The sequence below is a fragment of the Cetorhinus maximus genome, chromosome 21, assembly GCF_964194155.1.
Source record: "Cetorhinus maximus chromosome 21, sCetMax3.hap1.1, whole genome shotgun sequence".
NCBI lineage: Eukaryota > Metazoa > Chordata > Chondrichthyes > Lamniformes > Cetorhinidae > Cetorhinus > Cetorhinus maximus.
In genome coordinates, this window is record NC_135899.1 from 40,042,149 (window position 1) to 40,064,773 (window position 22,625).

General features: G+C 44.4%; 1 protein-coding gene across 1 annotated transcript in view; it reads left to right on the plus strand.

The window, feature by feature from the left end:
* Positions 1-9,000: 9,000 nt before the first annotated feature.
* Positions 9,001-22,625, plus strand: part of LOC144695384 (protein phosphatase 1 regulatory subunit 1C-like) — a 31,892-nt gene continuing 18,267 nt past the window's right edge. Inside the window, exons 1-2 of the mRNA XM_078566278.1 lie at positions 9,001-9,120; positions 18,579-18,645. Coding sequence (XP_078422404.1) covers positions 9,043-9,120; positions 18,579-18,645 — 145 coding nt within the window. The 5' untranslated portion in view covers positions 9,001-9,042. The remainder of the gene's footprint in view (positions 9,121-18,578; positions 18,646-22,625) is intronic.

A 22,625-nucleotide genomic window follows, 5' to 3' on the forward strand; every position in this document is an offset into this window, starting at 1 on the left:
TCATTCACGAGATGTGGGCACCACTGGCTGGGCCAGCATTTATTGCCAAACCTTAGTTACCTTGAGAAGGTGGTGGCGAGCTGCCTTCTTGAATCGCTGCAGTCCATGTGGTGTAGGAAAACGCACACTGCTGTTAGGTAAGAAGTTCCAGGATTTTCACCTAACGACGGTGAAGTAGCGGCGACATATTTCTAAGTCAGGATGGTGAGTGACTTAGAGGGAAATTTCAGGTGGTGGTGTTCCCATCTATCTGCTGCCCTTGTCCTCCTACATGGTCGTGGTCATGGGTTTGGAAGGTGCTGTCGAAGGAGCCTTTGTGAATTCCTGAAGTGCATCTTTTAGATGGTACACAGTGCTGCTACTGTGTGTTGGTGGGGGAGGGAGTGAACGTTTCTGAATGTGGCGTCAATAAAGAGGGCCGCTTTGTCCCTGATGGTGTCAGGCTTCTTGAGTGTTGTGGGACCAGTGTTCATCCGGGTAAGTGAGGAGTATTCTATCACACTCCTTATTTGTGCCTTGTAGATGCTGGACAGGCTTTGAGGCGTCAGGAGGTGAGTTACTCGTCGCAGGGTTCATAGCCTCTGACCTGCTGTTGTAGCCACAGTATTTATATGGCTAATCTAGTTCAGTTTCTGGTCAGTGTGGTTGATAGTGGGGGTTTCAGCGAAGGCAATGCCAATGAACGTCATCGGGCAATGGTTAGATCCTCTTTTGTTGGAGATGATCTTGGCCTGGCACTTGTGTGGCGTGAATGTTACTGGCCACTTGTTAACACAAGCTTGGATATTATGAGGCCTTGATGCATGTGGACGTGGACTGCTTCAGCATCTGTGGAGACATGGATGAGGCTAAATATTGTGCAATAATCCGCGAACATCCTCACCTCTGTCATTATGATGAATATCATCGATGAAGGAGCTGAAGATGGTTTTACCAAGGAGGTTATACTGAGGAGCTCCTGCAGTAATGTCCTAGAACTGAGATGACGGACCTCCAACAACCACAGCCATTTTCCATTCTGCCAGGTATGACTCCAACCAAGGTAGAGTTTTCCACTGATTCCCATTGCCTCCAGTTTTGCTATGGCTCGTTTATGGCAAAATCACAGAATCACACAGTGCAGAAGAGGCCCTTCGGCCAATCGAGTCTGCACGTGACACGTGAGAAACACCTGACCTTCCTACCTTTTCCCATTTACTAGCACTTGGCCCATCACCTTGAATGTTATGACGTGCCAAGTGCTCATCCAGGTGCTTTTTAAAGGATATGAGGCAACATGCCTCCACCACCCTTCCAGGCAGCGCATTCCAGACAGCCACCACCCTCTGGGTAAAAATTGTTTTCCTCACATCTCCCCTAAATCTCTTGACACTCACCTTGAACTTGTGTCCCCTCCTGATTGACTCTTCAACTAAGGTAAACAGCTGCTCCCTAACCACCCTGCCCATGCCTTCCATAACCTTGTACACCTCGATCAAGTCGCCCCTCAGTCTTCTCTGCTCCAACGAAAACAACCCAAGTCTATCTTCATAACTTAAATGTTTCATCCCAGGCAACATCCTGGTGAAACTCCTCTGCACCCCCTCCAGTGCAATCACATCCTTCCTATAATGTGGCAACCAGAGCTGTACATAGTACTCCACTGTGGCCTCACCAAGGTTCTATACAACTCTAACATTACCTCCCTATTTTTGTAATCTATGCCTCGAGTGATAAAGGCAAGTATCCCATATGCCTTTTTCACCACCTGCTGTGGTGTATTTGATGAACGGACCACAGGAGTCTCAGGTACAGGTTACGATTGTTTATTCGGGCAATTGTGAGGAGAGCACCTTCTCAATACTGCTTGAGACAGTACTCTGGTAAACTACAATTGCTCATCGTATTTATACATTATTGGTCATGTATAAGAGCTTTTTCCAGATTCCAATCTCGTAAACATATAGGTTTATATTAAACCGACAAATCTCTGGCAACAAAGGGTACAATGGTACATGCATCATCTGTCCCTACCTTCACCCCGGCAGAGACCTTCCCTCCTATCTCCACTAGGACCATCTGTTCTTCCCTTATCTACTACAAACAGACCCAGTCTTTGTTGTTTTTCTAACCTAAGGCTCCAGTCCGACTCGCAGAACACCCAATCTATCTTGCTGGTAATCACGAGGCATGGGAATGTGCAAGGTTCAGATTTCTCTATGTCCAGCCTGACCTTTAACCGTTAATTGTTTACGCAATTGCAGGCTTTGCATGCTTAAGTAATTTAAGTAATCCATTCCCTTCAATAGATTCTTACTGTACTCCTATACTTTTATTGTATCCTTATGTTTCCCCCCTAACACCACCCCACTAACATGCCCCTCTGCCTTCAGAGATCTAAGGACACATACGCCAAGGTCCCTTTGTTCCTCAGAACTTCCTAGTATCATGCCGTTCATTGAATACTTCCTTGTCAAATTACTCCTTCCAAACCTCACACTTTTCAGGGTTAAATTCCATCTGCCACTTATCTGCCCATTTGACCATCCCGTCTATATCCTCCTGTAGCCCAAAACACTCAACCTCAATGTTACCCACCCAGCCAATCTTTGTTTCATCCGCAAACTTACTAATCCTACCCCCCACATAGTCATCTATGTTGTTTATGTAAATGATGAATGATAGGGGACCCAGCACAGATCCCTGTGGTACACCACTGGACACTGGGTGCCAGTCACTAAAGCATCCTACTGCCATCACCCTCTGTCTCCTACAACTAAGCCAATTTTGAATCCACCTTATCAATTTACCCTGTATCCCATGTGCCTTTGCCTTCTTTATAAGTCTCCCATGTGGGACCTTGTCAAAGTCTTTGCTGAAATCCATATTAACTGCATCAACTGCACTTCCCTCATCTCCACACCTGGTCACCTCCTCAAAAAAGTCAAACAAATTCGTTAGGCATGACCTCCCTCTGACAAAGCCATGCTGACTATCCCTAATCAAACCTTGCCTCTCCAAGTGGAGATAGATTCTCTCCTTCAGAATTGTCCGGAGCTGGAACGGCGGCTGGGGGCATTGTGGAGCATCCGCGAGTCTGAGAGCATCGTGGATAGCACTTTAGAGAGATGGTCACACCGCAGATAAAGGGACTTGAGGAAACAAGGAAATGGGGCACCAGGCAGTCCAAGGGAAAAATGCAGGTGGTTCAGGAGCCCCCTGGGGCCCCGCTCGCAAATCGGTATTCCACTTTGCAGGCTGATTTGGGTGCTGGTTCCTCCAGAGAGTGCAGACAGAGCCAAGCTTCTGGAACCACAAGCAGCCTGTATGTACAGGAGGGGAGGAAGAGAGGATAAGCAATAGTAATAGGGGATTCTATAGCCAGGGGAACAGATGGGTGCTATGTGGCCGTCAACTTGACTCCATGGTGGTGTGTTGCCTCCCTGGTGCCAGGGTCTGGGATGTCACTGAATGGCTGCATGACATCCTGAAGGAGTAGGGTGATGAAGCAGAAGTCATGGTACATGTAGGTACCAATGACATAGGTAGAAAGAGGGATGAGGTCTTGCACAAAGAATTCAGGGAGTTAGGCAGTAGACTGAAAAGTAAGATCTCTCGGGTTGTAATCTCTGGATTACTTCCAGTGTCACGTGCTATCTAGCTTAGAAATAGTAGAATATCGCAGATGAATACGTGGCTTAAGAGTTGGTGCAGGAGGGAAGGTTTTAGATTCCTGGATCACTGGGACCGTTGCTGGGGAAGATGGGATCTGTACAAGCGGGGCAGTCTACATCTGAACCAGAGCGGGACTAACATCCTTGCGGGCGGGTTTGCTAGTGCTGATGGGAGGAGTTTAAACTAATTCGGCAGGTGGAAGGGACACAGAATGTTAGCAGAATAGGGACACATCATAATACAGTAAAACAATCAAGTCAGAGGGAGTACAGCCGCATTAAGTTTAAAGGGAGTAAGGCAAGGCTGGATGGCCTCTACTTTAATGCCAGGAGTATTACAGGTAAAACAGATGAATTAAAGGTGAGGATTGACACGTGGAATTGTGACATAGTAGCCATCACAGAGACGTGGTTGAGGGAGGGGCATCTCAACATTCCAGGATATACAATCTTCAGGCGAGACAGGGGAGGGGGTAAAAGAGGGGGAGGCATTGCATTATTAGTTAAGGAGTCATTTACTGCAGTAAGAAGAGATGATATCTTGGAGGAGGCATCGAATGAATCTTTGTGGGAAGAGCTTTGAAATAAAAAAAGGGGCAGCCACATTGCTTTGTGTTTATTATAGACCCCCAGATAGTCAGCGGGAAATTGAGAAGCAAATATGTGCACAATTCATGGAGGTGTGCAAAAACAATATCAATAGGGTAATTGATGCCACTCTCAGACAAAATCTGCATTGATATCAACAGCCTCACCGTTGCTCTCACCTCACTTTCTTGTGTGCCAATCAGTGGAAACAGAATGAGACAGATGGATCTAAGCAGTTCTACAACCAGCGGATCTGAGCTCTGCATTACTGCACATCCAGACGTGAATTCTGGTGAGCAATTAAACAACTGGTTTAGGAGTCTCCACAACTCACCATCCCCAATAATGGGACAATGCAGCACATCGGTATAAAAGACAAGTCTGAAGCATGTCCAGCCATCTTCAGCCAGAAGTGCCGATTGGATGATCCATCTCAGCCTCCCCCTGAGGCCCCCAACATTGCAGATTCTATCTTTAACCAATTCAATTCAATCCACAGGAAATCAAGCAGCGGTTGAAGGCAGCGGGTTCTGCATAGGCTCACAACGTGCCGATAATGCAACTGAAGACTTGTGCTCCAGAACTAACCGCCCCCCGAGCCAAACTGTCCCACTACAGCTACAACCCTGACATTTACCCGGCAATGTGGAAAAAATGCTCAGGTATGACCAGCCCAGATAAAGCAGGTCAAATCCAACCCGGCCCACTACCGTCCCATCAGTCTACTCTCAATCATCAGTAAAGTGATGCAAAGTGTCGACAATGCTAACAAACGGCACTTACTCAACAATAACCTGCTCAGTCACGCTCAGATTGAATTCCGCCAGGGCCACTCAGCTCCTGACTCATTCCAGCCTTATGCCAAACATGGACTAAAAAGCTGAACTGAAGAGATTAGCGGAGAGTGACTGCCCTTGACATCAAGGCAGCATTTGGCCGAGTGTGGCATCAATGAGAATCAAAGGGAAATGTCTCCACTCGTTGGAGTCATATCGAGCACAAAGGAAGACATTTATGGTTGTTGGAGGTTAATGGTCTCAGTCCCAGGGCATTACTGAACGTGATCCTCAGGGAAATTTCTAGGACAAAACATCTTCAGCTTAATCATCAATAGCATTCCATCTTTCGTAAGGTCAGAAGTGAGTATGTGCATGGATCATCGTATGATGTACAGCACCAGTCGCCTCTCCTGATGTACTGAAGTTGTCTGTGTCCATACCTAGACAATATTCAGCCTTGTGCTGAATTCCCGCAATACAAATGTCACGCAATGCCCATCTCCAACAAGAGAGAATCAAACCATCTCCTCTTGACATTCAATGACATTACCACCCCTGAGTCCTCCACTATCAACATCCTGGAGGTGGCATTGACCAGAAACTCAACTGGATTAGCCATATAAATGCTTTGGCTACAAGAGCAGGAGAGAGGCTAGTGATTCTGCTGAGAATGACTCACCTCCTGACTCCAAGAAGCCTGTCTACCATCTACACGGCTAAAGTTAGGACTCTGATGGATACCAACTCCCTGAATGAGTGCAGCTCCAAGAACAATCAAGAAGCTCAAAACCATCCAGGACAAATTGGCCCGCTTATTTGGCACCCCACCACCACAATAGGCATTCACTTCCTCCACCACTGACACACAGTGACAACAGTATGTGCCATCTACAAGGTGTTAGCTCAATTAACTGAATGACTGATTTGTGATACAAAGTGATACAAAGCGCGGGTTCAACTCCGGTTCTGCCTGAGTTCATTTATGAAGGCCCTGCCTTCTCAGCCTTTCCCCTTGCCTGAGGCGTGGTAATCGTCAGGCTAAATTGACCACCAGTAGTCTCTCTAATGAGAGGGTAACCTATGGTCCTCTGGGAAGATGGTGACTTCCACTTTTCAGCGTGGCAACTCATCCAGGCTCTTTCCACAGCACCTTCAATACCTGCCTATAAACCTCTATAACCTAGAAGGCCAAGGGGAGCAGATGCATGGGAACACCTCCACAAGCCACACCCCATTTTTACGTGGAATTATATCGCATTTTTTACTGTCGCTGGGTCAAAATCCTAGAACCCCCTCAATAATAGCACTATGGGTGTATGTACACCACAGGGACTGCAGCGGTTCAAGAAAGCGGCTCAGCACCACGCGCTCAAGGGCAATTAGGGATCGATAGTAAATACTGACCCAGCCAGGGACACCCACATCCCAATGAACGATTACTCAAAAAGTCGGAGAAAATCAAACTGTCCCTTCCCTTCCTTGACCTCTCAGTCTCAATTTCTGGTGATAGACTGTCCTCCAATGTTCATTACAAGCCTACAGACTCCCAGAGCTATCTTGACTACAGCTCCTCACACCCTGCTTCATGTAAGGACTCTATCCCATTTTGTCAGTTCCTTCGCCTCCGTCGCATCTGTTCTGATGATGCCACTTTCAAAAACAGTTCCTCTGACATGTCTTCCTTCTTCCTTAACCGAGGTTTTCCATGCACGTTGGTTGGCAGGGCCCTCAACTGTGTCTGGCCCATCTCCCGTGCATTCACCCTCACACCTTCCTCTCCCTCCCAGAACCATAATAGGGTCCCCCTTGTCCTCACTTATCACCCGACCAGCTTCCGCATTCAAAGGGTCATTCTCCGCTATTTCCACCAACTCCAGCACGATGCCACCACCAAACACATTTTCCCGTCACCCCCCCACCCCCCCGGCGGCTTTTCGCAGGGATCGTTCCCTCTGGGACACCCTGGTCCACTCATCTATCACCCCCTACACCTCAACCCCATCCCACAGCACCTTCCCATGCAACAGCAGAAAGTGCAACACCAGCCCCTTTACATCCCCCTACCCCCACCCCCACCCCCTCCTCACTGTGCAAGGTCCCAAACACTCCTTTCAAGTGAAGCAGCATTTCACTTGCACTTCCCTCAACCTAGTCTACTGCATTCGCTGCTCCCAATGCCGTTTCCTCTACATTGGAGAGACCAAACGCAGACTGGGTGACCGCTTTGCAGAACACCTTCGGTCTGTCCGAAAGCATTACCCAGATCTCCCTGTCGCTTACTATTTCAATGCATCACCCTGCTCTCATGCCCACATGTCCATCCTTGGCCTGCTGCATTGTTCCAGTGAAGCTCAACGCAAACTGGAGGAATAGCACATCATCTTCCGACCAGGCACTTTACAGTCTTCCAGACTGAATATTGAGTTCAACAACTTTAGATCACAAACTCTCTCCTCTATCCCCATCCCCTTTCGAATTTCCCCCTTTTCCAATAATTTTTATATATTTTTGTTTTCCCACCATTGTCCATTATTTTTAAAAGTACTTCCATCCATTGTTTTATCTCTACCTTTTAGACTATTTCGATCCCCCCCCACCAACCCCACCCCGACTAAGCCTATCTGTCCCTTGTTTGTCCTGCTTTCTACCCTTAATGTCCCCATTAGCACATTTCTTAGCTAATATCACCACCATCAACACCTCTTTGCCCTTTTGTCTATTACATCATTTGGCAATCTCCACCTATCACTGGCCCTCTATCCAGCTGTACCTGTCCCACCCCCACGCTTAAACCAAGTTATATTTCACCTATTTTCTGTTTTTCCTTAGTTCTGATGAAGAGTCATTCGGACTCGAAACGTTAACTGTATTCCTCTCCGCAGATGCTGTCAGACCTGTTTTACCAGGTATTTTTGTTTTTGTCCAGATCCTTTTCTCGGTGAGCCACTGGGTGGAGTGACCCTCCCAGAAAGTACTCGTGTGAGGGGTAGATGAGGACAGTGACAAGTCGACATTCATTGGCGAGGGTCACATAAGTCAATTTGCTCTATGAATGTCACATGGTGGGCAAACGTTGAAGTGTATAACCACACCAGAGAGAGACCAGCCAGAGGAGGAGATGAATGAGGGCAAGACTAACACGTTGAGGTTAGGAAGAAAATTCGACCAAAATATGGAAATTAGAAGGGAGGTTCTGAGATGTGTAAGGGATTGAGCAGAGGGAGGGGCAGAATGTCTGTGACACGGACAAGGGAGATTACAGAGAAACAAAATGCCCGATAGAAAAAACAATTAATTGTTTTAAATTCCAATCCTGTGCCTACGGTGTTGACGTTATAAACTTATGGTGCATCAGAACTGGAATATTTGTAGATGAGAATCTGAAACCAATCTTATTCAATATCTGATAACTCAAAGTGATTCATCAGAACTTGAACACCATCTGTCTTAAAGTGTGCAAGCAGAAACGTTTTACCTCACGCGGCTCCAGTAAAATTTCGCTCTATAGCCTTCCTGTGATATTCCTCGGGATATTACATTAATGGCACTATATAAATGCAATTTGTTGTTCTATGAAACCCTTGGAAGTGCTAATGAGACAGTAAAGGGGAAGCTTTGCTTTATTAATCTAACCCACCTTGTACCCCCTTATTGTTGGGGCAGTGTAAAGGGCGCTCTGCTCTATGTCTACCCGGTGCTTTGTCTGCACTTCGACTGTTTGAGGAGAACGTGCAGAGGGAACTTTTTTTTCCTGTTTGTACACTGCTCCCGTCCCACGGCTGTACTTGTCCTGGAAGTGTTTGCCTGGCCGTGCTGAAGGATCTCTGTGTCTAACCCGTGTTGTTGCTCTGCCGTTGGATCATAGTTGACTGTTCTTGACTGGATTTGGTTATCTGAATTTTCCTGCCTGTGTAGGGGTGTGGAGGAGGAGGGGCAGGCACAGGGCATGGGAGTTGCTGTGTGAGCTGCACTGTAGGCATTGCAGCAGAGAATTAAGCTGTGAGCAGAACTGCAGATTTGCAATGGCCAGCGATCCTCGGAAAATCCAGTTCACAGAGCCAGCGCTGGATTTAGGACTGGACCCAGGGATGGCGGAGCAGGTAACCGGATAATTTCTCGTACAAGGATAACGTGTAGAATGCGAGCTCACAGCCAGCAAGCAGATTTCAATAAGAATTAAAGCCTATGATACAATGGTATCATATGCAATTATTTGAAGTTACTTATACATTCCGTGTACCAACATCAGCTGTGTTAAGTTAAACTTTCTCTTGGCTCCCACTTTTGAAATAGATAGGAAGCAACCGTTTCCATTAGCAGGAGTGTCGGTAACGGAGGACATAGAATTAAGGTCATTGGAAAAAGAATTAGAGGTGACATGAGATTTATTTACTTTTTGTGTGCAGCGAGTTGTGATCTGGATTGTGTTCTTTGAAAGCACAGTGGGAGCAGATTCAACAGGAACTTCCAAACGGGGAATGAATATATTATGAAAGGGGGATGGGGGGGGGGGGGGGGGGCGCAAGGTGCAAGGCTGTGCTCAAAGAACAGCAAATGGAATTCATGTCAGTTACGATGGTGGAGGTAGAAACGATAATTCAGTTCAGAAGGGAACTAAACTCGCAGGGCGATAACAGTGAAAATGTTATGGACTGAATTGTTCCACAGAGAACCAGATTGGACTAAATGGGCCGATTGGATTCTTTCTGTCCTGTGATAACAAGCCTCTATGGCACCATGAGCTCGTTCACTGTGACTTCACGGGCACTAAAAGTTAAATAACACCCTGATGTTCTTTGATTCTACGAAATGTCATCAGTCTCGGTTACCATAAATGCTTGTTTCCCTTCGAGCAGAAAAAAGTAAGAGAAGGTTTGATGGATCTATTCAAAATCATTAATAGTTTTGAGCAAGTATGTAAGAGAAAATGATTACAGGGACAGAAAGGTCGGTAACCAAAGGACACGGATTTCAGGTAGAAGTACCAGAGGCAACATGGGCAGAATTCATTTCACTCTGATCTGGAATGTACTGCCTGATAAATCTGCAGAAGCAGATTCAATAGTAAATTTCAAAAGGATGTTGGACAAACAGTGGAAGGGAAAAATGAATGCGAGGCTACAGGGAATGAACGGGCGAGTGGGACAATTTGGATCGCTCTTTTAATGAGCAAGATGGGCCGATTGTTTTCCTATTACTGGGATTGTTTGCAGACAACAGGCCGTGGTTTTAGCTGATAACAGCTCACTGGGAAGGTACGTTTCCCAGCGTGAGTCACACAGATTCTGACAACCATTAACCAGCTGGATCCAACCACCAACTAATGAACATCAAACCACATCAAACTACTCCTGATCGGTGAGCTGCTAATTCCAGCATTTACCAAATGATGAAACACAGCAGAAGGTCATTTGGCCCATCGTACCCGAACTGGCTCTTCAGCAGTGTTGTTAATTGCATATCAAATGCCTGTTTAATTGTGTCAAATTGGGATTCTGCTCTGCTCATTGATAGGGACTTGCAGAAACTGTGACTGTTATATTGGACATGTCAATATGTAGTGCAAATAATTGTTTGCAAATGAATAAGAATAACATTTTCCAGATAATTCCTTCACAGTCTGGTTTAATTAAGTACCCCAGAACTATTGAATTAACCCCATTCTTGTTCCTTCCCCATAGTCTGGTAAACTTAAACCCTACAAATGGAATACAAAACATAATATAAATAGACAAACATGGAACAAGAACAGGTTCAGAGTGACATCATAGATGAACTGGGAAATGTTTTTTCTTTCAAAATATTGTGGTGAAGACTTATTGGAAACTCTTGTTTAAATGTAAGCCATGTTGGTTTTGCCACCAAATGTAAGTGACCCGTGGCAGGTATGACTGATGGCTGACTGCTTTTAATGAATGTGGGAGCCTGCATTCTGTGTCCTATATAATGACATTGTGACGCAAACGCATGATCCTGTAATATTTAATCGTTATTCTTATCTTTACTGCACATGTTACAAGGCGTTTTCTCTTTAACTTCCCTGCCCTCATGACTTTAAAGAGCTTCTAGTGTTCCAGGCAGCAGAACTCTCCTCAATTCTGACTGTGAGAGGTAAGATCCTGTTAACTGCCTCGTGCCTAAACACAGCAGACTTCATTAACCATTAAGGGAATAAAGCTGCTAGTTTCAGAGAATTTACCAGGTTAAAAGCATGTGGAGCGGCTGAAAGAGCATCCACACAAACAGTGTCTCATATATACACGCACATGCACGCCAGCACACACACACACACACACACACATTCTGATGCCACAGAATGTGGCATTTGGTGTGAGAATGGTTGGCGTGACCACACAATCACAAACACACATGCTGTGACATCGAGTATGTGAATGAATAATATGCACAAATATGGACACACACACAGACACACACACAATTAGTGTGAGAATGAGTAGTGCGAGCACACACACACAATTAGTGTCAGGGTAAGTAGTGGGAGCACACACACACAGTGTGAGAATGAGTAGTGCGAGCACACACACACAATTAGTATGAGAATGAGTAGTGCAAGCACACATACACACACACACAAAATTAGTATGAGAATGAGTAATGCGAGCATACACGTGCACACACACAATTAGTGTGAGCATAAGTAGTGCAAGCAACACAATTAGTGTGAGAATGAGTCATGCGAGCACACACACAAACAATTAGTGTGAGAATGAGTAGTGCGAGCAAACACACAAGCATTTAGTGTGAGAATAAGTAGTGTGAGCACACACACAATTAGTGTGAGAATGAGTAGTATGAGCAAACACACAATTAGTGTGAGAATGTGTAGTGCAATCACACACACAAATAATTAGTGTGAGAATGGAGTGTGAGCACACACAGGCACACAAACAGTTAGTGTGAGAATGAGTCATGCGAGCAAACACACAAGCATTTAGTGTGAGAATGAGTAGTGCGAGCACAAACACAAATGAGTGTGAGAATGATTAGTGCAAGCACACACACGATTAGTGTGAGAATGAGTAGTGTGTGCACACATACACACAAACAATTAGTGTGAGAATAAGTAGTGCGAGCACACACGCACACAAATAATTAGTGTGAGAATGGAGTGCGAGCATACACGGGCACACGAACAATTAGTGTGAGAATGAGTCATGCGAGCACACACACAAACAATTAGTGTGAGAATGAGTAGTGTGAGCAAACACACACAAGCATTTAGTGTGAGAATGAGTAGTGCGAGCACACGCACAATTAGTGTGAGAATGAGTAGTGCGAGCACAAACACAATTCGTGAGAATAAGTAGTGTGAGCACACATACACACACTATTAGTGTGAGAATGAGTAGTGCAAGCACACACACATGATTAGTGTGAGAATGAGTAGTGTGTGCACACATACATACACAAACAATTAGTGTGAGAATAAGTAGTGCGAGCACACACACATAAACACAGGCACACCCATACTCGCACCTTGCTCACACATAGTATGAGAATGGACATTGTAAGCACATAGACACATGCTCAAGCACATACATACATTCAGTCACAAACATACAGATTTACACACAGAAAACACGTGCACATACACGCTTGCACACACACAGGCACACAGACACAGACAAACACATTGACACACACGCACACACACCGACGCTCGCATGCACAGACGCTCGCACACACCGACGTGCGTGCACACACATACACACACACGCACGCACACACACACAATTACATCTTGAGTGTAAAGTATGAACACGCACACGCTGAGGCGCAGCCTCTTCATATTCACTGTAATATGTATTGCAAGAAATGAGCAGTCACTAGTCCCTGTTGATGCTCAATTAAGAAACACCTCTATTCCTACATGCTATTTTTTTTTGTTTTTGCAAATATATCCATGATGATCACTATCCCTATCTCTCTTCTGAACTCCAAGCTCAAAACCCTCCGAGATACCTGTGCTCCCCTAATTCTGATCTCTTCTAAATCCAGGGAAGTGAAAGAACTATGCAGAGGATTTGGAGAGGGGGATGGATGGGAAGGGGAGTGAGATGTCAAATGACAGAGGAGTGTGGAGAGGAGGGAAGGGGAATGAATGGAAGGTGTGTTGAGTGGACGGAGATGGCAAAGCGAGATGAATAATAGAGTAAGGGAGGAGGTAGCTTGAGGAAGTGAAGGGAAGTGGTAGACGTGGAAAGGAGATGGGGAGGAGAGGGTCAATGGGGGATGCAGCGGGAAGGAGAGAGAGAGTGAGGGGATGAGATGGGGGAGGAGATGGGGGACCAGCATGTGAGGAAGGAATGGAGGATGGGAAGAGGAAGAGGGGAGAAGGGGAGGAGATGGAGGGGGATGGACGGGAGAGGGTGAAGGGGGTAAAGAGGTGAAAGAGTGGACAGGAGGAGAGGGGAGGGCAGCTGAGAGATAATGAAAAGGTGGAGGCAACGGGAGAGGGCGTGGAAGGGTGAGATGGGCTGATGGGTTGAAGTGGGAAAAAGAGTAGGAGCGTTGAGTGTCGAAAGATTAAGAGGAGGCATGGGGTAGGGGAGGAGCAAAAAGGGGAGAGTGGAGGAGGAGGGAGATGGGGACAAGAAAATATGGCATAATTGGGAGGGAAGTTGAGTGGGGGAGGGGGGTGTGGAAGAGAAGAGCAGGAGAGGACCAAGGTGGACGGGCATAAGGGCAGGAAGAGAGGAGAGTGGGAGAGAGGGTGTCGTGGGGAGAAGGGATAAGAGCAGTGGATAGGGAGGGGGAGAAGGAAGATAGATAGAAGAGCAGGAGGAGCAAGGAGATGCAGTAGTAGCTGGAGCAGAAGCCTGGTTTCGTAGATATGACTTTTGCTGAAGAAAACCGTTCAATTAATGTTGGTGTTGCTGTGGGTTTTTAGCGGGTCTGAATCGTGGCGGATTGCAGGTGTCTCGCTCCATTATGTGATGCACCCGATCACCATGGTCTCATGTGGAGTTGTGTTTATTGCTGCTCCGTGACATATTAAAACCACTTAAACACCGTCTCCTGAAGAAAAAAATAATGACAATGAAAATGGAGATTGTCGTTATTGATATGGATAATGAGTGTTAAAGGGGTAATAATGTTCAGTCTGGTTTTGACATCAGGATTCTCGTATCATTCAGCACAGAAAGTGAACATTCGGACCATAGGCTCTGCATTGGTTTTTGGTAAGGGTATCCTGATAATTCCACTACCCATTGTATGAACCAATTTAGTAAAGGAAATCGGGTGGGTTGTAAATGAAACATAAATGTATTGAAATATCATCTGTGATTCAATGGGTAGAGCACTCATCTCTGAGTCATGAGGTTTAATATCCCTCCCATGAACACATTCTATATGATGACACTCCAACTGGTGCATTTTTGAAAGTATAGCACGAGGGAGGGCTGCAACTTCAGAGTGTCAATTCTGAAGGAGCACAGCTCTTTTCAAAGGTCAGTACTGAGGCAGTGCTTTAATGTTTGAGGGTCAGTACTGAGGGAGCCATGCACCTTCAGAGGTTCAGTACTGCTGTACTGCAGGAGGTGCAGTATGGGGAGAATATTGCACATTCAGATTATCAGTACTAATGCAGCACAGCACTTCTGAAGCAATGCCACAGAGCAAGGGCCATAATTTTAGAGCACCAGTAGTCAGGGAGTGCTGCAATGTCAGAGGGACACAACTGAGGGAATGCTGCACCTTCATATGGTCAGTACTGAAGAGAGGTTCACTATCGGAGAGGCAATACTGAGCAGGAAATGCATTGATACTGAGGGAATGGTGCACTGTCAAAAGGTCAATACTGTGGCAGCGCTGTGTTGTCGGGGAGACATAGCTGAGAGGGTATGCTAAGGTCGAAAGGCAGTAGTGAGGGAATGCTGCACGCTCGGAAGCTCAGTACTGTGGGAGTGCAGCACTGTTCGATGTGTGGTATAGAGGGAGTGCTGAGGGAGCCCAGCACTGTTGAAGGGTCAGTTCTGAATGGGTGCTGCACTGTCGGATGGGTCAGTCCTGAGGGAGTGCTGCATTATTGGAGGTGTGGCGTTGATGGAGTGCTGCAACGTTGGATGGTCAGTTCTAAGTGAGTGTCGCAGTGTTGGAGGGTCAGAACTGAGGGAGCGCTGCACTGATGGAGGGTCAGTGCTGCACCATTGGAGGGGCAGTGTTCTGGGAGCATGGCACTGTTGGAGAGTCAGTACTGAGCGAGTGCTGCACTGTCAGAGGGTGAGCACCGAGGGAGTGATGGACTGATGGAGAGTCAGTGCTGCACTGTTGGAGCGGCAGTAATCTGGGAGAGCTGCATTGCTGGAGGGTCAGTATTGCAGGATTGCTGAACTGTTGGAGGGGCAGTACTGAGTGAGTATTGCACTGATGGAGGTTCAGTACCGATTGAGTGCTGCACTGTCGGAGGGTCAGTACTGAGGGAGTGCTGCATTGTCGGAGGGTCAGTGCTGAGAGAGTGCTGCCCTGTTAAGGGCCAGTTCTGTCGGAGTGCAGCACTATCAGAAGCGTGTTATTGTTCAAATGCTCAATGTTCGTGCTGCCGACTTTCTGGTGAGCCATGAAGCTGAGGCTCCGTAAAACCTCTCGAGTTGGCTTACGAGACCCTATGACACTCTGTAATATACATGGTCCTGCCCAATACCTGTTCCTCCACTAAGTTCATGAAAATACTTTATAGTCGCATTAATGCTCGGTATTTATAAAGAAAATCAACATTAAATGCTGGTATGAAGTTCAACCATGGAATGGCAGGTGAGAGGATGGTGCGTGGGAGGGGGCCTAAGACCATAAGGGATAGGAACAGGATAAGACCATGTCTATCCTGCTGCTCTGCTGAATATGATCATTGCTGATTTTTGCCTTTAACTCCATTTTCCCGCCACTCCCATATTCCTTCATTCCCTGAGCCAAAGGCCCCTGCATATTAGCCTTAAAGACATTCGCTGCTGGCTCATCCATAAACCCCTCCATTGGGACCCAATCCATTGGGAGGAGGAAGCAGGAGATTATTCACTGGACTCACAACGCACTGACATGTGCTCCCCCTCCCCCACCTCATGAGCTAAAACAGCAAAGGCTGAGAATGTAGCTCCAGATCACGCAGGTCCAATATACCCTGAAAGTTGAAATCCTTCTGTGCATTGGCATGGGTTCTGTCCGGACAGTGATGAGCAGGAACTTATTTCCTTAAAAAAAACATGCTGGGAAATATCAAGCCCGCATTGTTCTCGTCACATACCGTTCCACCTCAACGAAAAGCTCAGGCAACAATCATTCTGATGTAAGGGGCTGATAACCATTTATTTCTTCACATGCAACGACAGTGGGTACACAGCAATTCAAAACATTTCATCAAAAGTCTTGCATTTTAGTTCAAGAGCAGACATATTTCAGATTTCCATCTATACTTAACTTCCAGCTGGCAATCTTTCAAACCTACCGATTAACTTAGTTAAATATAATTCACTCAAATCACTCGATTAGACTTCAGCATGTACTCATATATATATATAAATCACTCAACTCACTCAATTAGATTTCAGCATGTACTCATATATATATATATACATATATAAATCACTCAACTCACTCAATTAGATTTCAGCATGTATTTACATATATTTAAACCACTCAAATCACTCGATTAGATTCCACCGTGTAATTTTCACCCGGGAATCTGTTATGTATATGATCCATTCACTTCCCATCCCCTTTCATAAAACAACAGATACTTGGGAGTGAATTACAGACTGGGATCTATTCGAGCGGTTGGAGGGGTGAAGATGCGTCATGTAGAATAACAGATACCTTAAACCGCATTACAGACTGGACTACATTCAAGGCATTCAGAATGTTTATATGTTTATAAATAAGTATGAGATTGATGAGCCGAATGGCCTCAGCCTGTGCCATTAAAAAATACTATACAGATTTACTTGCCGTGAGTTATATTTAACCCCGGAATGTCTTGATTTGCTTCGGGCCTGTAATTCACTTCAGGGTATCTGTAATGCTTTACATCAACCCCTCCACGACATTCAAGAGTGTACATCACTCTCGGGTATATGTTATTACAAACATAAGCCCTAGGAACCCTCGATTAGATCCCAGGATGCAACTAACTTCTGGATACCTGGCATACGAAATGTAAACCATGAAAGCCCCTCGATTAAATTCCATTCTGTAATCACTCCCAGGCACCTGTTATTCGATTAATAAATCACCTGCACCTTGCTACTAGATTCCAGCATGTACTTAATTCCCTTTTATCTTTAATAGAAACTCGATCGGTTTCCAGCCTGCAGCTCATTCACGGTTGCCCATTCTTAAATACACCTTGCGAACTGTTTGATTACTTTTGGGTCGTGAACTCATTGGTGTCTCATATTCTAGAAATAACCAACACGAAGTCTCTCAATTAGAACCCAATCCTGAACTTGCTGCTGTACATCTGTTAACCAAAAAAGAAGAAAAAAACGCCTAAATATAATAAAGTCACCTGTACGTTGCAATGACTGTTCGCAAAGACCGGACTTCACTCTTTATCTAACCAGCACTATATCTTTCATGGGGGAAATTGGTTAGGAGCTGCAGGATAAGCTTTGCTTTGTATCAAACCAGTGTTGCCCCTGCCCAGGGAGCGTTAGATGGGACAGTGTAGAGGGAGAATTACTCTGCTTTTTTGGAAGCTGAAATTGACATTGAAATTGACTAAAAATACTTAATTTTTGTTTTACTTGCCTGGCAGGAATGTTCCTTTCTCAATAAAAACACATTCAAACCTCTTAATTTTTTAACTGCCTAGTTCTGGAGCCACAGCATCGATTTATATACACGATATATTTTATATGACATTCCAGTATTCCAGTACAGTTCAACTTCCCCTCACAAAATCACAGCACTCAGTCAGATGACTGTTTCATGTGCAAGAAAATGTTGCCAAATCAAGTGCTCTTTAAGCAACATTAATAATGAGAAATAATATTAGTTGCTGTTTGATTTTCCCAGACATCTCATGAGTTTCCCCATCAAATATTCAACAATAGACTGGAGATGTGGAGTGCAGGATAGACTGGAGACCCAGAGTGTGGAAGAGACTAAAGACCTGGAATGTAAAACGGCAAGACGCCTATATTGTATAATAGACTGAAAACCGAGACTGGAGACTGGGTGCAAGAGAAACTGGAGAAACCTAATGCAGGAGAGACTGGAGAATCAGTAATTAGTGTAATACGGGATAATGTCTGCGTGCTGTTAATAGTGAACCGCATATTTAAATACCGTGATAACACATTAATACCAAATATTCAATGACTGATAATTTGTTTGAACATTGGTTAGGTTTGTGCAGGATAATGCACTGGAATTGTTTCATTTGTTAAGATGTGAGTGTCTTTTTATTTTGTTTTATCTATCATTATGCCCTGCGGCCTTAATCGAGAGAATATGAGTTGTTACCTTCATGCTGCTTAAAGGTACTTCATAAAACTCAAAAATTTGACCAAACCTGAAGGTCCTTTCCTTGTTCTTTCAGATACGAAGGCGACGGCCGACTCCAGCAATCCTGATGATACCCCATCATCACTTCTCTGGCACATCAGGTAATCACACCAAACATTTACTGAGGGAGAACCTCAAATAAATGAATATAAGTCAACCATACCAACTAGCCTTGGGCACAGGTGCAAGATACTGATATTGTTCCAAATTATTTGTGGAAAGCAGCTACCACAACTGTTTAAGGCCAGTATTCAAGCGTCAGACAAATACCTCTGTGAAAAAAAAGTTTACTCATGTACCCTCAGGATTAAGTATCAATGGTTTACTTCTATGCAATCTGTCTGCTGACCCATTAACCTTCCTGTATACACTTGATAAAACCTGCTCATCATCCAGGTCACATGTTCTAATTCACATCTTAACCTTTTCTTCCAAGGAGAGCACTACCAACTTTTCCAATCTCTCCACATAACTGTCGTAAATTATCCATGGTAACATTCTGATGTTCTGACAAATGCAGCAGAAATCTGAAAGTAAAACAGAAAGTGTTGGAAAAGCTCTGGATTTGACGGCATCTGTGGAAAGAGAAACAGAACTGAACAGAAGTAGGAATCAGCATCAATCTCTTCAGCTGTGAAGAAGAGTCATGTGGACTCTTAATGTTAACCCTGTTTATCTCTTCACAGAGGCTGCCGGACCTGATCAGTTTTTTTTTTCCAGCAATTTCTGTTATAATTATTCATGGTGACATTCTGCTTAACATTCTTTGCACTCTTTCTAAGGCACATAAATGTTTTCTGAAGCTTGATATCCAAAATGATCAATGTAATAGTGTAGCTGAAGTCTGAAGCTGTGAATTATATATTCCTAGCATAATCTATTTGTTTTTCTATTCCTCTTAATTGTAAACACAAGCAACCCACATAGTTTTTAAAAGCACATTATGAACTTGCCTTGCCATTATATGGTGTGATTGAATGAAGACCAAAGTGTCTCTGCCCATTTACACCATTCAAAATGTAGTCATTTGTTGAATGCTGCCTTCTCATATTAGAACCCCCCAAGGTATATCCGTTCACAAGACTCCACGTGATATTTCCTCTTCCAGGACCGGCCAATTGCTTTTCATGACAGCTCTCGTTCCTAGATGATTCTCCATGGCAACTTTGAGAAGAATTCCATTTTCTTCCATACTACAACTCTTAAGTACCATGCCTTATAGTTCTCTGGACTTGCTCAATCTTATTGCTCAAAGTTAGGAATTAACTTGTAATCCAAAATCCAAACAAATGCCCTAAAGGCGTTAGGTAAATTCCTACCATGGCAATTGCGGAAATTAAATTTAATTAATAAACGTGGAATACAGAAAACAACGTCTTAGCCATAGATTACTATGACACAACGTGATTTCTGTCAAAAGAAAAGGGTTCATTAATGTCATTCTGGAAGTTAGTCTGCCATCCCAACTCGGTCTGGCCTACATGTGACTCCAGACCCACAACAGAGAAGTTGACTCGTAACTGCCTCTGAAATGGCCTACGAAGACAACCAGTTCAAGGACAATGAGCGATAGGTAACAAATGCTGACATTGCCAGTGACGTCCATACCCCATGACTGAATAAAGCATAAAATATCTGCTGCCCTTATTCTAGCCTGGACGCTACGTGGTGTTAGACCTCCAGCAGTGCTGTTGACTGTTAACTGCCCTCTGAAATATCTTAATAAGTCGCTCAGTTGTATGAAACCTCTACAGAAAGGTCGGATTAGAATTAAATCCAATTGACCACCCAGCACCAATCAAGGCAGCGGAGACGATAAAGGCCTGCAAAGACCAACGTGCAAAGTCCTCATTATTAACCCAACAAGGCAATTCAAAAGACAAGGCCGAAACATCTGCAACCATCTTCAGCCAGGCGTGGTGATTGGATGATATGTTTCGGCTTCCTCACGAAGTCCACAGCATCACAGATACAACTATTCACAAAATTCGATTCACTCTGAGTGATATCACGAGACGGCTTTGTGTACTTTTCTGAAACAGCGAAGGTGATGGGCCTTGTCAAAATCTGGCTTCAACAATGGAGACTTTCATTCCAAAACTAGCCGTTCTGCTAGCTAAGGGCTATAACACAGGTATCCATTCGACAATGTGGTAAATTGCCCTGATATGTGTAGTCCAGAAAAAGCAGAACAAATCCAATCCGGCCAATTGCTACTCTATCAGTCTACTTTCAATCTTCAGCAATGTAAGGGAAGTTGTTGTCGGCAGTGCTGTGAAACAGCACCTTGCCTGAAATACCCGGCTCAGTTTGGATCCGCAGGGCCTTTTGGCACCAGATTCCACGGCAACTTGGTTTCAAACATGGTGTTACCGTCCGTGTAAGGAGACCGTAATCTAAAATAAGTAAATTTACCAAATAACCCCAAGAGAAGAAATTGCCAACAAGGTTTCACTTTTTGTAAATTTTATGCAAATTAGAATCACCTTAAATTAAACATGAATGAACAGGCGAAACCCTTCAACGAAAGAAAATGGTAAATTGCACATTAAATAGTCGATAGAAATTAAGCCTTACAGTGCCGCAGCGAGCCAGATCACTCTGCACACAAAGGTGGCACTACAGCTGCACAGTTGCACAATGTGCTGTTCTTGTTCGTGTAGGGTAGGGCTAGACTCCTATCCCAGGACAGCTTCTATCTTTGTGTTACACAGATACGATTAATATCAGCAAGAAACACTTCCATGAATACTCTCTACTTCGCGTCCCAGCAGTAACTTTCGAAAGTTCACTTTTAACATGTCAAAAATAACAGACCGGTTCACAGTTGGCCACTTCTGAAAAAAAAGACACCCAGCTCTTAAGAGTCTCCTAAGTATTAAAACAGCTTTCCAAGTGTTAGATCGTCTTTTTTTGCCAGCTCCCGAATATCTTCAAGAGCCCTCCTTTCCTGCCAAACAGCAAATCTGATCTCTGAGAGAGATTTTATTCACTTCCCCTCCCACAGACTCACAATTAATATCTCAAACTTGGGAGAATATATGGATCCGACCATCTGTGGAATGACATAACACTCATCGAATCTCCCACCACCCTGTTGTTAAAGTTAACCAGAAATTTAACTGCACCAGCCATATTTTGAGTGACAGGAGGATTAACTAAATGACTCAAAATAAAGATAGGTGGCAAAGAAAGCAGAGGAAGTTAAGGCAATTTGAGGTTATTTTTATTTCTACTGAGTTATTTACTCTGTAATCAGAGGATTATATCGTTGACATGGCGCAATATTGACTATATTCTTCAAATCCTCTTTAGATGGAGGGGTGCCACCAGAAATAATTGCACATATGGCAATGTTCCTTTTCGCAAAAAAAAAGTGCAGGGATGTAACTGGCCAATACCGGCCAGTCGGTTTGACCTCGGTGTTGGAGAAGCTTTTAGAATCGGTAATCCGACTCAAAGTTAACAAAATGTGGATTAATTAAGGAAAGGCAGCACGGATTTTGAGGGCCAAGCATGTTTAACTTACGTGATTGAGTTTGACTGTTGGAGCAGAGAAAGCTGATGAGGATAATAAAGTGAATTTTGTAGATATGGACAAACAAAATGTTTGATGAAGTGGCTTAATGATCTTACAGAAAGATGGAGCCCATCGAATAAAAGGGATAATGGTGGCACGTATACAACATTGGCTAAGTGTCAGATAGTAGTAGTGAACTGTTAACTTTCCAACAATAGGAATCTATTCGCTGGTGTGCCCCAGAAACAGTGCTGAACCTTTTTTTCACTTGGGGTAAATTGATGACTTAGAGTTATGTGTATCGGGCATGATTGCAAAATCACCAATGACCCAAAACTTCAAGTATAAGTCAAAAATTGAGAGGAGGATTATGTTAGATTTACAACAGACATCGAGAGGCTGATAAAATGGGTGGGCAAATGACCGATGAAATTTAATGCAGAGGATCCCCAGCATTATGGTAGGAATCATGAGGACAGAGAATACAAATAAGGAAAATAGTCTAAAATAGATAAGAGAAAGCAGAGTTGTTTGAATTTATACGATCTCCAAATCGTGGAA